Here is a 12,215-nt window from a genome sequence, read left to right on the forward strand (position 1 = left end):
TGATAATCTAAATAAAAGGTAAAAAGGACACAGAGATAAAGAGAATTTAGGACAATAAGAAATAAAGAAAACCAGTAATATAGAATTGCCATTTTGAATTGTATCCCTCTTTCCATACTAATAAATTTTCCCTTTTTGCAAGTCTTCATTTGTAATAAATGTTTCTAACCTTATAATTTCCAACATACTAGTGAATTAAAAAAACCATAGAATTAATGTTTTGAACCTTATAAAAGCAGATGAAAATGTAGACAGTTTGTAACTTTTCCCTCATAGATTTCATTCATAATGAAGAAATTCTTATTATGGTTAAAAATATGTTTGACAAAGTTTTCTTTTATTTAAACATAGATGAAGATTTCTCTTTACTTGGTAAGATGCCTGGGAGGGACAGGCTATGCTTGGGTAAACTGACTGGACTTCAGAAAACAAAGTTTGTTTCACCAATTATAAAAACACAGCAGATGTCCCCCCAAATCCCTTTTATTCAGAAAGAAACAACAAAGGTAGGATGATCTTAATCATTGCATCACAGGACGGTGTGTCCCAAAATAAATATAGCAAGGCTTCACAAAGAACAATTTCAAGAATGGTTAGATTCAATTTCAATACAAATTTTAACACAATTATAATTTATCACATACAGTTATGTGTTAGTTTTCAAGAATTACCTCATGGAGGCTCCCTGTCTTCTTAGTTACAGACCGATATTTCTCATTCCTATCTCAGTATCTCCAGGTAGGACACAAGAAATGAGAAAGTCGGCTTGCAAAGTTTCCACACCAAGGACATTATAGTTCTACAAGTTTCTCATCCTAATTTTTTTTTCAGCACCTGACATCACCATCCTCCCAGGAACTTAAGTAAAAATTTGAGACCTTCATTTTCTCTTCTTTTTTCTTCATTCACAATGTCTGATTAGTCACTGAATCTTAATCCTCAGAATTCTGATTTTCTATTATGTCTCTAGTAAGTTTCTGCCTTCTCTGAACCCACCAGTTTTCTTTAGCAAAGCATTATTTCTTTTTCCAACATTATTGCACTCATTACTTGCAACTCCACTCACCGTTCTCTCTTCATTCTCAAACTACCCTCCAGCTGATCTGTGGCACAGTGACCTGATTGGGTCACTAACCTGTTTAAAATGTATCCCTGCTACTAGAATCTTGACAGCCTCACCGGTGCCTAGGACCCTATCCTACTCAGTCTAAAAGGGCTTTTCCTTGGGAGATTATCACAGTAAGCATAACGTTCAGTCTTTACAATTGCCTTGCTAATAAATACTCTGTATATTAGAGTTGCCAGCTCATTCCTACTTTCCACAGACATTTTTTTTGGATAGCTCCTCAGTGTCCAATGAAATAAGAGCAATAGGAAGCCTTCATCCATGAAATCTATCCATATTCCAATCCTGCCTTAAAATCAGAAGATATCCATTCTTCCTTTTCTCCTCCCTCCCTCCGAAGTGCCCCCTACTTTATGTATGTATCTTTATGTATGTATTTTGTATCTTGATTGTAGCTATCAGTTTTCTTATTTTATCCTCCCAATTAGGCTGCAAGTTCCTTAAGAACCAAAAACCATTTCTTTTTTTTTTTATGCTTTTTAAGCACATAGTGGAGGGGCTTGCACAGAACAATAATAAAATAAATAAGTAAATATTGTGAATTAAATCATCACTGGCACTTGTCATATATTCTTCAGAATATTTACAGAATTATAGTTTTAACTTTTTGTGTTTTCATTAGGTATGAGACTAGGTATTAAATTATAAAATATTAGTGTAAGAAATGTATTAAGACTAAATATTTAAATATAGTTGGCATAATTATATACTTAGATATTTAGAACACCGTCTAGTAAATATTCTAAATGATTATTCATAAGTAATTATTAATTGGTAATAATGCTTTAAATGGTTTCTTCTGAGTAAATGTAAGTAAAATATACATCTAAATTATTTAAATATATGTTTGTTATATAAGCTATGTATATGACTTTATCAAATCGTTATTTTGCTTAAGCTATTTCACTATGAATTTTTATCTCCAAAATTTTTATTTTATCACCTCAAGCTGTTTTGTGTCTGACATTTTAATCAAACCTTCTTCAGTTTACCTTTGAAGTTTGAATGCTTTCTTGAAAGTCATGTTATGGGGCGCCTGGGTGGCGCAGTCGGTTAAGCGTCCGACTTCAGCCAGGTCAGGATCTCGCGGTCCGTGAGTTCGAGCCCTGCGTCGGGCTCTGGGCTGATGGCTCAGAGCCTGGAGCCTGTTTCCGATTCTGTGTCTCCCTCTCTCTCTGCCCCTCCCCCGTTCATGCTCTGTCTCTCTCTGTCCCAAAAATAAGTAAACGTTGAAAAAAAAAAAATGAAAGTCATGTTATAAATAAATGATTCAATTAAAGTACTACTTAGTTTTGGGGCACCTGGGTGGCTCAGTCGGTTGAGCGTCCGACTTCAGCTCAGGTCATGATCTCGTGGACAATGGGTTTGAGCCCCATGTCAGGCTCTGTGCTGACAGCTCAGAGCCTGGAGCCTGCTTCTGATTCTGTGTCTCCCTCTCTCTCTGCCCCTCCCCCGTTCATGCTCTGTCTCTCTCTGTCTCAAAAATAAGTAAACATTAAAAAAAAATTAAAATAAATGAATAAAATAAAGTACTCATTAGTTTCAAATGTTCTTATGAAATAGGTCATTGATCTCCCAAACCTTACTGGTCAGAGTGCCCTTAACATCTCACTAGTTTTTTTCACGGGTCTCTTATGCCCAAAGATATACCTAAACAGTTTTATTTATTATATACTTAATTCGTATTTATGTCCTAATATCTGAGTAACCATTGGAAAAAAATAATATATATAAAATGAAATAAAAATAATGCATTTGTTTCATTACACATCGTTAGGGTATTGTGCAGCTCATGGACATTGTACAACTATTCAAACCGGGAAATCAGACTGCACACTACCAAAGTGATTGCCTGTTCCACACTTGTATCACTGATTTCCATGAAGAACATTTTTTATCACTGTAATCATTAAAAACAGCCTCAGAAAGATATGGCACCCTTTAAAGGAAAGTAGCTAGCTCTCATCTGGAAATGTCACTACCTGGAGCTGGTAGTTTGCTCCGTATCCAACAGATACTGATCTCTTTCCTTCCATAATTTAAAATATCCCTCCACACCCTTTTGATTTTACTGCCACACCCCAGAACAATTAAAAATGGTCCATAAGTTTCTACTCAACCCTGAATTTAGTGATATTGCATGATTACATGTCAAATGAGCTACAACTGTCAAAAAGAAATCAAAATAAGTTACCAGTAATCACTTAGCTTTGTGTTCTGTGAGGGTTTTTTTGTTTGTTTGTTTGTTTTGCTTTTTGGCTTGTGTTTTTACTTTTTATGTCAGTTATTCTCCAGTTTTCCTCATTGGAGTACAAAGGAAACTGGTCTTAGGAAAACCCCTGTCTTTAATCCAGATAGAAATAGTTCTAGAAACTTCTATTGTCCTTCTTATTCTAGATTCAGTTTGCTTTTCTTTAAATTTAAACAGTAAAGTAATTTTTAAGTAAATATAATTGGTCACTAACTGGTAGGTTATCTTTTGCAGCCAGAACATGGTTTCAGTATTAATGAATGGACATTTTTTAATGTTTTATTTTTGAGAGAGGGAAATAGAGAACGAGTGGGAGGAGGGGCAGAGAGAGAGAAAGACAGAGAATGCCAAGCAGACTCTGCCCTATCAGCACAGAGCCCGATGCAAGGCTCGAACCCATGAACTCTGAGACCATGACCTGAACTGAAATCAAGACTCAGATGCTTAATAGACCTAGCCACCCAGGCGCCCCTAACGAATGGACATTCTTAATAATGAGCTGAACTAAATAAAGGATACACGGCCTAGAAAATTTAACCTCAACTCTGTAATTTTACCAAAGATTACATTTTCATTCCTTAGTTATTTCATAACACAAGACCTGGAGTATAGCTGTCTTCTTTGGATTGCTCTCATTTCCAAGATAAAAATATAAAGGAAAAGGTGACAACAAGCATATCCACCTAAATATTATGGATCTTTCCTTTTCAGGTTAATTATTAAAACAAAGCCAATATTATGTACATGTAGGCAGACAGGGCTTTACTTTGAGCGTAGTATGCTGGCCTCCGTTTTAGTAAGTATCTCCCTGTGTTGATGCCATGTTGCCTGAAATTCTGTTGTAGACCTGGAGTCCAGAACATCATCTCTCCTTTTGTACAAATTCTGCATTGAAATATAACAAGTCAGCAATCAGTCATTTTTGTTAGCATTCTGAACCAGTTTATCACATCACATTCCTAACTGTTTTAAGGCTTTACTGACATAAGGAACTTCTTAAGGAAGTGAGAACTTGCTTGGAATAGGGTAGAACTGTAATTAAGGAATGTGAAATATTAAGAAGTGATTGCCTGAGTGCTTCACTCCAGAAGGGAGCAGAGTGGGGTTTACCGCCCATCGAAGGCCAGCAAGAACGGGCTTCTGTGACATCTGTCTCCAGGCGGTCACCGTCTAGAAACAGTGTCTTTGTCATTTCGCGAAAGATCGCTAAAACCTGTAAAATACTTAAATCGAGTGCTTTAAGCCAAAGTATTCATTTCATTGAGTAATTGGAAATACAGCCCTACAGGTATAAAATTATAACTTCAAAACAGGCTGAACAAAATGAAAACTAGATTTATGTATCTGTAAAATCAAACACACGTTGTGACGTGTAAGTAGATACCATAATCTGAAGCCGCCAAATGGATGAAATACGTTTTCCGGACAGTGTGCTCCGACCAAATAGAAATTCATTTCACAAGGAAGTTGAAATGGTAAATTTCATGAAGGGTTTATCCATTAATATATGTTCTTATTATTGCAGCCTACTGATGCAGCCAAGGTTGTCTCTCATCCAATTACAGGGGAAATTCAGGTAGGAGAATTTTTTTTTTAAATCATCATTATACCATCTTCTTCGGCTGTTTCTTCTCCCCTCACTGGTCTATTGAAATCGCAAACACTGTTAGAACTTTTCCTGTTTTATATGTGCATGTAACACATACAGGAAGAATACAATATTATAGAACAATATCTTAGTACAATATACAGTTTATAAAATCTGATTATATGTATGGAATTCTATAATTTGAAATCTGCCGGATGCCTTAGCAGAATCAGTAAGTTTTATGTCTCAGTTTATACTTGTTGAATGTGTTTCAAACAGGACAGATTGTTCTGGAAATGTGAAGATTCCTCTTTAAGAGTTTCATGAGTCCAATACTATTCTCTTTTCTTCCTCCTACCAACAATTGTTATATAATTGCTGAACAATTTTCCTACAGTAGTGTTTTTCATGCCAGGGGTCATAACCAATTTGTAATCTGTAAAATCAATGTAGGGGATCTTGACTAGGAAAACAGAAGAAAAATAGTGTAAATCACTATCTTTTTTAGTTCTATACATGTGTGTATTGTATCGTAACCCATATTTCTCACTGTGGGTCATCGTCAAAAATGTTTTAAAAAGTGTACTTTAGATAATACCAAAAAGTAATCCAGGATAGATAAGAAAAATCATGTAGAAAAAAGTGACACAATGTAAAATAAGAATATTTGAAGACAGTACGTTTCAGACAAGGGGAAGAGCCCAGTAAGTCTTAGCTGCATCTCCAACATATTCTAGAGGAGATTTTCATGAAAGACTTCACAAAGGACAACAGACTTGAACTAATTTGTGGATCAGCCCAGAGAAAGGGGGCGTGTGTTCCTGGAAGAAGCAATGCTTCAAGGAAAGGTTCTGCTGGCAGAAATAATAAAAGGCAGACATCAGCTTTGCTGCAATGAAATGCTCCTGTACAGATAAGTTGAAACCAAATTAAAAAGAACCTTGCACACAAGCTGGGGGTTCTTGTTAGCCACTGCAGTAGGGCGATCGGTAAATATGTTGGATAAGGGAGACTAATTAAAAGGGATATATAGTAAGATTTCATACATCAATGGCCTGTGTAAGGAAAGCTTATAAAGGGAGGACACAAAGACAAAGAAACCAATGCAGCGATCATCTAGGCTCCCACTGATGAAAGCAAAAGTGGAGGGTGAGAATGGCATAGAAAGAGGGGCAGAATGCAGGCACCTTGCTGGGCAAGACCCAGCAGCACGGGCCTGGTCACCTCTGTGCTGCACATCTTGCAGTCTCGCTATTTCCTCTTTTCTTTTTCTTTTTCTTTTTTTTTAATGTTTATTTATTTTTGAGAGAGAGAGACAGAGTGTGAGTAGGGGAGGAGCAGAGAGAGCGGGAGACATAGAATATGAAACAGGATCCAGGCTCTGAGCTGTCAGCACAGAGCCCGACGCGGGGCTCGAACCCACGAACCCCAAGAACATGACCTGAACTGAAGTCGGACGCTTACCAACTGAACCACCCAGGCACCCCAACTGTTTCCTTTTTTCAGAAAACCCAACCTGATCTTTCCTTATTTCACAAGCAGCAGAGAAAATGCTAGATTTTCTGAGTTTCTGATTCATAGCTTGTTCTCTCTTACCTTTTTTTTTTTTTTCTTTCCTCTCTTTCCCATGGACCAGCATTTGCTGTTTCTTTTATGGCTTGTTATTGTCTGTTCTTCTTTTATTTTCCTTTCTCTTGAGCAGTAATCCTTAATTCTCTAGTGGAAATTTAATAATATTCCTTCTTAACTCGCAGGCTCTTTTCGTTTCTTTTTCAATATTTTCTCGTGACGTGATTTCCGTTTTATTTATTTATTTTCTTGTAGCAAAACCTTTTTGCAGATGGAACCTTACATGGACACCCAAATCTACCAGCATTAGAGTGGCTCTGGTGGAGGGTTCCTGGGGACATTTCAGTCTGTCTCAGAAGCAACATCTGAGCAGCCCTAAGATTTTTCTAAGGCACTGCAGCATAAATTTTGAAAAGCACCTTTTTAGGGTAGCCTGTAGGTTTTCATTTCAATAAGAAGTGGTTTTGGTGCCTCATCAGATAAAAGTGAACTTTAAGGCTGGCGAAGAAAAGAGTAAATGGCGGAGAATGTCTTCTTACAGTTTGGAAGCTGTTTTCAGTCTCCGTGAAATTAACTGCCGAATAATTCCATATTTCAGTACTCCATTAGAGTCCACAGTTACTGAAGTTCTGAACTTTCCATTTTTTCCCCTTCCTTCATGGCACTTTCTTTTATGTCACATTGCTTTCAGGATGGTCAAAGTCTAAGTTTTTGCTGTGTTGAGAGAAGCAATTGCAGATTCTTTTTCTGCCACAAAATACAACTGGACCAAAATTATGCTACAGTTAGGAATTATTTTGATTACCAAATTTTAAATAGAGTTTGACTTGTCTAAATTACCCCATTTTCAACATTAAGCCTAGCATACTTGTTTCTTGTGATTATTAAAAATTCGGTTAGTGTCTTTATTTATGGATCTTTTTCTTCTGAAATGCAGAGCCCTTTCTTTCTATTATTTGATAAACCAAAACAGCATCAAGCAAAATTGAGGCTTATTCAAAATGATGCCATAAAAATCTTTACATTTTGAAGGAGAAAAATTAGTTAATTCCACGATTTTGGATTATGTGGGCTTCTCAAATATTTATTTGAATTGTTCATCTTTTCCTATTCACTGACAGTTGTGTAACAGCCATTCACTAATCTAGGAAGCAGCCCCTTTTCTTTCCTGTGCAGCTTTAAAAATTAAAGAACAAGATTTTATTATCTTAGTCTCTGACCCTATTAGAAAAGCAGGCACAGAAAAAGAAAAGCTATAGGTTATATAGGGTAATACAGGAAGAGATAAAATCTACACATTCTTAAATATTCTTACATTTCAGACTAACAGCTCTATCTTTAACAATTCCACCTACTGCTAAGCATTTGGTGAAATACAGAAGACATTTTGTAATAAATTTATCAATTAATTTATTTTCAATGTCCTAGTCACTGTATTCATGAATGCTAACAACATTTACTATTTTTCTAGGAACGTAAATTTGGTGTAAAAATGTCACTAGCGTTTACTGTATGATTTTTCTTCTAAATGAATTTTAGACAGGCCAGAGCTTTACCCATGGAAAGAATGAACAGCACACTTACTAGTTATTAGCATGTGCCTGGGAGTTCTCAATTAAATTAGGCATAAACTAGTCTGTTCAGTTTCAAATAAAATGGAAATGAGGGTTGATGCTCCTCATGAGAATAAAAAGAAATGCTGGTAAGTTATTGAATAATAACGTATTGTAGCTTTTTAAAAATAACATCAAAATGATCTTCATGGACTATTTTGGTGTCCCTTTAAGCTTCAAATCAACTATGATCTTGGAAATCTCATAATCCATATTCTCCAAGCAAGAAACCTTGTCCCTCGAGACAACAACGGTTATTCGGACCCCTTTGTTAAAGTGTACCTTCTTCCTGGGAGAGGGTAAGTGAAGAAACAGTGTCTTCTAAGTATTGCATCCCATGGATTCAAAAATAGTGTTGGTGTTTCTAGTCTCTAATTTTAAAGAGTTAAATATATCTTCCTTCGTTTTATTCACATGTCATATTTATTTATTTCTAACAATTAGATATGATGGAAATAAAAATTTGTAATTAAGCCTTAACGGGTTCTAGGAGAGCCTTGATCATAAGAAAATCTGTCTTGATGAAACAATCAGTATTTTGAATCTAGAAACCACTATAACCCATCAGATGGACTGTGAAATCATTTAAAGGATTGTTTGTGGCAGATTTAGAGACTTAGCTTATCTTCCCAATTGCATTTGTTAAACTAACGTTCAAGACTCATAAGTTACTGTTTTATTTTATAAGATATTATTAGGTAGCACATTACATGTTCATTAAGTGACTTAATGTATCCTTACTTATATGCGTATTTTCAAATCAGTGTTTTAAAAACTATAAAATAAAATAAGAGTCATATTTGACATGTTGAATATTAAATAAATATTTACTAAGTATGGTAAATATTTGGTAATAAATGAAAAATATCTCTGAATCTCATGTGATTTATAAACTGTTCATATAAAACAAGTGCTCTTTAGAGATGTTTAATTTTTACATAATAAATGCAAATTGCTATGTTCTGGTATATAAATCAGTACTCAAGGTTGGTTTCAAAACAGTAATTTGGACTCAACAGATCATTATACCTTACCTGAACAATTTCTATTAGCCAAATTTGCATCTTGGAACCATAAATAATCAACAGTCAGAGGTATGATAAGAAGAATTTGAGGCTGGTAATTTGAAGGCTCTGGTTTATTTATTTTTTTTTTCATTTTTCATTTAACTTGAGTAACATTTGAATATTGCCTTTTATTTGGGAAACTTGTATTGTTGCACATGAGTAGAAAGAATAATGTAATTACCCATCCCATACTCATTACTTAGTTTCAGCAATTATCATCTCCTAGCCAATCATGTCTCATACAATCCCCTATACAGATTATTTTAAAGTAGATCTCAACTATTACAACTTTTTTCTGTAAAGAAATAGTCATAATACTACATACAACCATTGTCATTTTAAAATGTGTAAATAATTCCTAATTTCCCCAATTACCTCGTAATATTTTCCTAATTGGTTTGAAGACCTAATTGATACTTATAGAACATTCTTCCCATCAATAGCAGAATACATCTTCTTTTCAAGTGAACATGAAACATTCTCCAAGAGAAACTGTGTTTCAGGCCATAAAACAAACCTCAACTGATTTAAAAGCATTGAAATCATACAACACATGTTGTATGACTATAGTTGGTTTGTTTGAACAGGATCCAAGTTAGAGTTATACGTTACCTTTGAATCTGCTGGTTGTTGACTAATTATATCACCACGGGCAGATGAGCAGTTCTTTTGAGATTAATTTTTTTCTTGTTGACATTGACAGAACCAAGGTGAGCAGGGAGCCAGTGAATAGTTTTGCTAGGAAATCAAATGTAGATAACACTCAGAAAATAATTTGAAAATTTCTAGGTATTATATCCAATTATGGATGCAGCCTTTACTTTTATCCCATTGATTTTATTTAGAAACTTAGAATTGCTGGTGTTGTGGTTCTATTTTTAAATCATTGCATTTTATTTATTTATAAGGATCACCAGCTAGCCATATAGCAGAGGAAAGGAGAGTTTTTATTTTATGTTCATTTATGTCATAATTAGTTACAGCTGTAATTTGGCTGCTTTTTTTCATGTGAGTATAACAACAAACTGATAACTTCATTCTGCCTTTGATTGGGTCATTAGACCTTCAGTGTTATTTAATGACAATATTATGGGGCAAGAAGAAATCACTGCCTAGGGTGTATTTTTAATTGGCATTTGCTAATGAATGAATGAAAATAAAGCAGTGTCTTTTACTTTCTATCTTCTCTAATAGTATCCTGGAGAGTGTCACCTTTTATGCTATATGAGAGTGCCTGTCTTTTATTTATTACATGATATGTTTCAATTAGACTATTGCAAACTTGAGTAACCAGAAAGGGCAGACAGGTAATATGAATATGTCAGTCATTCTGGGGTGAGTAACAGGGGATTCCAGTATACAGAGTGAACTCCCCATCTCAAGCCATCTCCAGTATTTTGTCAGACAAAACAAGCCTGCTGGGTGGGTTCCTCCCTAAAAGCAGCTAATCAGCTGCCCTATTCAACTCGTAAGCCTTTTATTAAATTACTCCTAATTATTACAGCATCCAAGGCCTTGGGATTTTTTACATTTAGGAGGTATTATTTTCACTGTAGCTCTGAGATTGTTTCCTGCTTCATGTTATTTATATGTTCTGGTATAGGTCCTCTGGTTATTATTCTTGTATTTTCTTCTTTGTTTCTCTTCCTAACTTTTTTTCTTCCTGTCTTTCCGACTTGCCTGTTATATCCTTCACTCTTGCTCTTGGAATCAATGCAGTCAAGTCATGGTTGTCCAGAATGCAAGGTAGAGTTGGCTCATTTTCAGTGTCATGCTGTGCTGTGATGTCTAAAGTTTATATGTACACACTTGAAAATATACATTCACCTGTAGTTCATTTGTATCTTTTTACATGTTGGTATCTATTGAATTAGGCTACCAGAAAATCACTCTGATTACATTACTAAATAGGCTTAGCAGATGTGTGCAGTAGAAAATTGAAAAGTAAAAAACGTTAAAAACAGAAAAATGTGAATAAAGAAATATCACCCTGCAATATAGATATAACTAGTTTTCAAATATAATTTGTCCGCTAAAATACATTTAGCTTCTCATGCGGTAACCCTGGTTTAAGTGCTCCTGAGTCTTCTATTCCAAACAAAAACAAAATCTAGAGTCATCTTTCAAAAGAAATTAACTGATCTTCTGGATGTCCAGTACTAGACATGGAATCTCATCTTAAAGAACAGAGTTTTGTAGTCTTTTTCCATGAATTAGACCTGATATTGAAACATTTCCATGTCTTTATAACTTCTGCACCACCAAGGTATTGCTGTGCAAAAGGATGCCATAACCTGCCTGCTCTCCCACATTAACAACACAAGAGCATCCTTCTTTGTTTGCCAACAGTAGGAAACAGTTTTCTAAGATAGCTCATAACTCGATACATCATTACATTGTCAGCCAAGAGTGTCTTTTAGATACATAACTGGAAGCATTCTTTTGCACATTTCGTTACATTATATAGTATGTGTGTTATTTATTTAGTTGGGGAGGTGACTCTTATACCATCTGTAGCAATAAGGTGCTGAGAATTTTAATCCCACACAAAATATTAACGGTACAGGATTTGTTTTTGTCTGTGGCATTAACATTTAACATATTTCCTAATTCTGGCAAGCTGTGGCCCTAAAGACGTTGTTTCTGATTTTGATCCTGATAGCAGTTGGATATTTAAATATTGTAAAGAATAGGATTAGTCACCACACCCTTTCTGGTGGCCAGAAATTTTTTTGTTTCCTTACATCCACTTAATCATGGCAAACACTAAATTTGATATTCTGTAAGGTTGCTGGTTATGGCTTGCTGTCTCAGGACACCATCCAGATCTCTCAAACTGATGGGCAAAATTAGTTTGGTTGAAAGAGATAATGTCATTTTAGAACAGATATTATTAATCCCTTTATGCAGAACCTTCCTATCATTTATCTAGAGAAACAGGGGTGGAAGGTAGTTGTCAGAATGACAATGATTGTCTGTATTTAACTTAGAAGAGAGCGTG

The 12,215-nt window shown here is 35.2% G+C and overlaps 1 protein-coding gene across 6 annotated transcripts in view; it reads left to right on the forward strand.

The window, feature by feature from the left end:
• PCLO (piccolo presynaptic cytomatrix protein) overlaps positions 1-12,215 on the forward strand; it is a 419,937-nt gene that overhangs the window by 327,533 nt on the left and 80,189 nt on the right. For 5 of the 6 annotated variants that reach the window (XM_053218536.1, XM_027071762.2, XM_027071767.2 and 2 more), the window contains exons 14-16: positions 4,903-4,953; positions 8,322-8,446; positions 10,934-10,960. In XM_053218536.1, the coding sequence (XP_053074511.1) occupies positions 4,903-4,953; positions 8,322-8,446; positions 10,934-10,960 (203 nt within the window). The remainder of the gene's footprint in view (positions 1-4,902; positions 4,954-8,321; positions 8,447-10,933; positions 10,961-12,215) is intronic. The other variant, XM_027071764.2, reaches the window with a different exon arrangement.

The sequence above is a fragment of the Acinonyx jubatus genome, chromosome A2 (genome assembly GCF_027475565.1).
Source record: "Acinonyx jubatus isolate Ajub_Pintada_27869175 chromosome A2, VMU_Ajub_asm_v1.0, whole genome shotgun sequence".
Classification (NCBI taxonomy): domain Eukaryota; kingdom Metazoa; phylum Chordata; class Mammalia; order Carnivora; family Felidae; genus Acinonyx; species Acinonyx jubatus.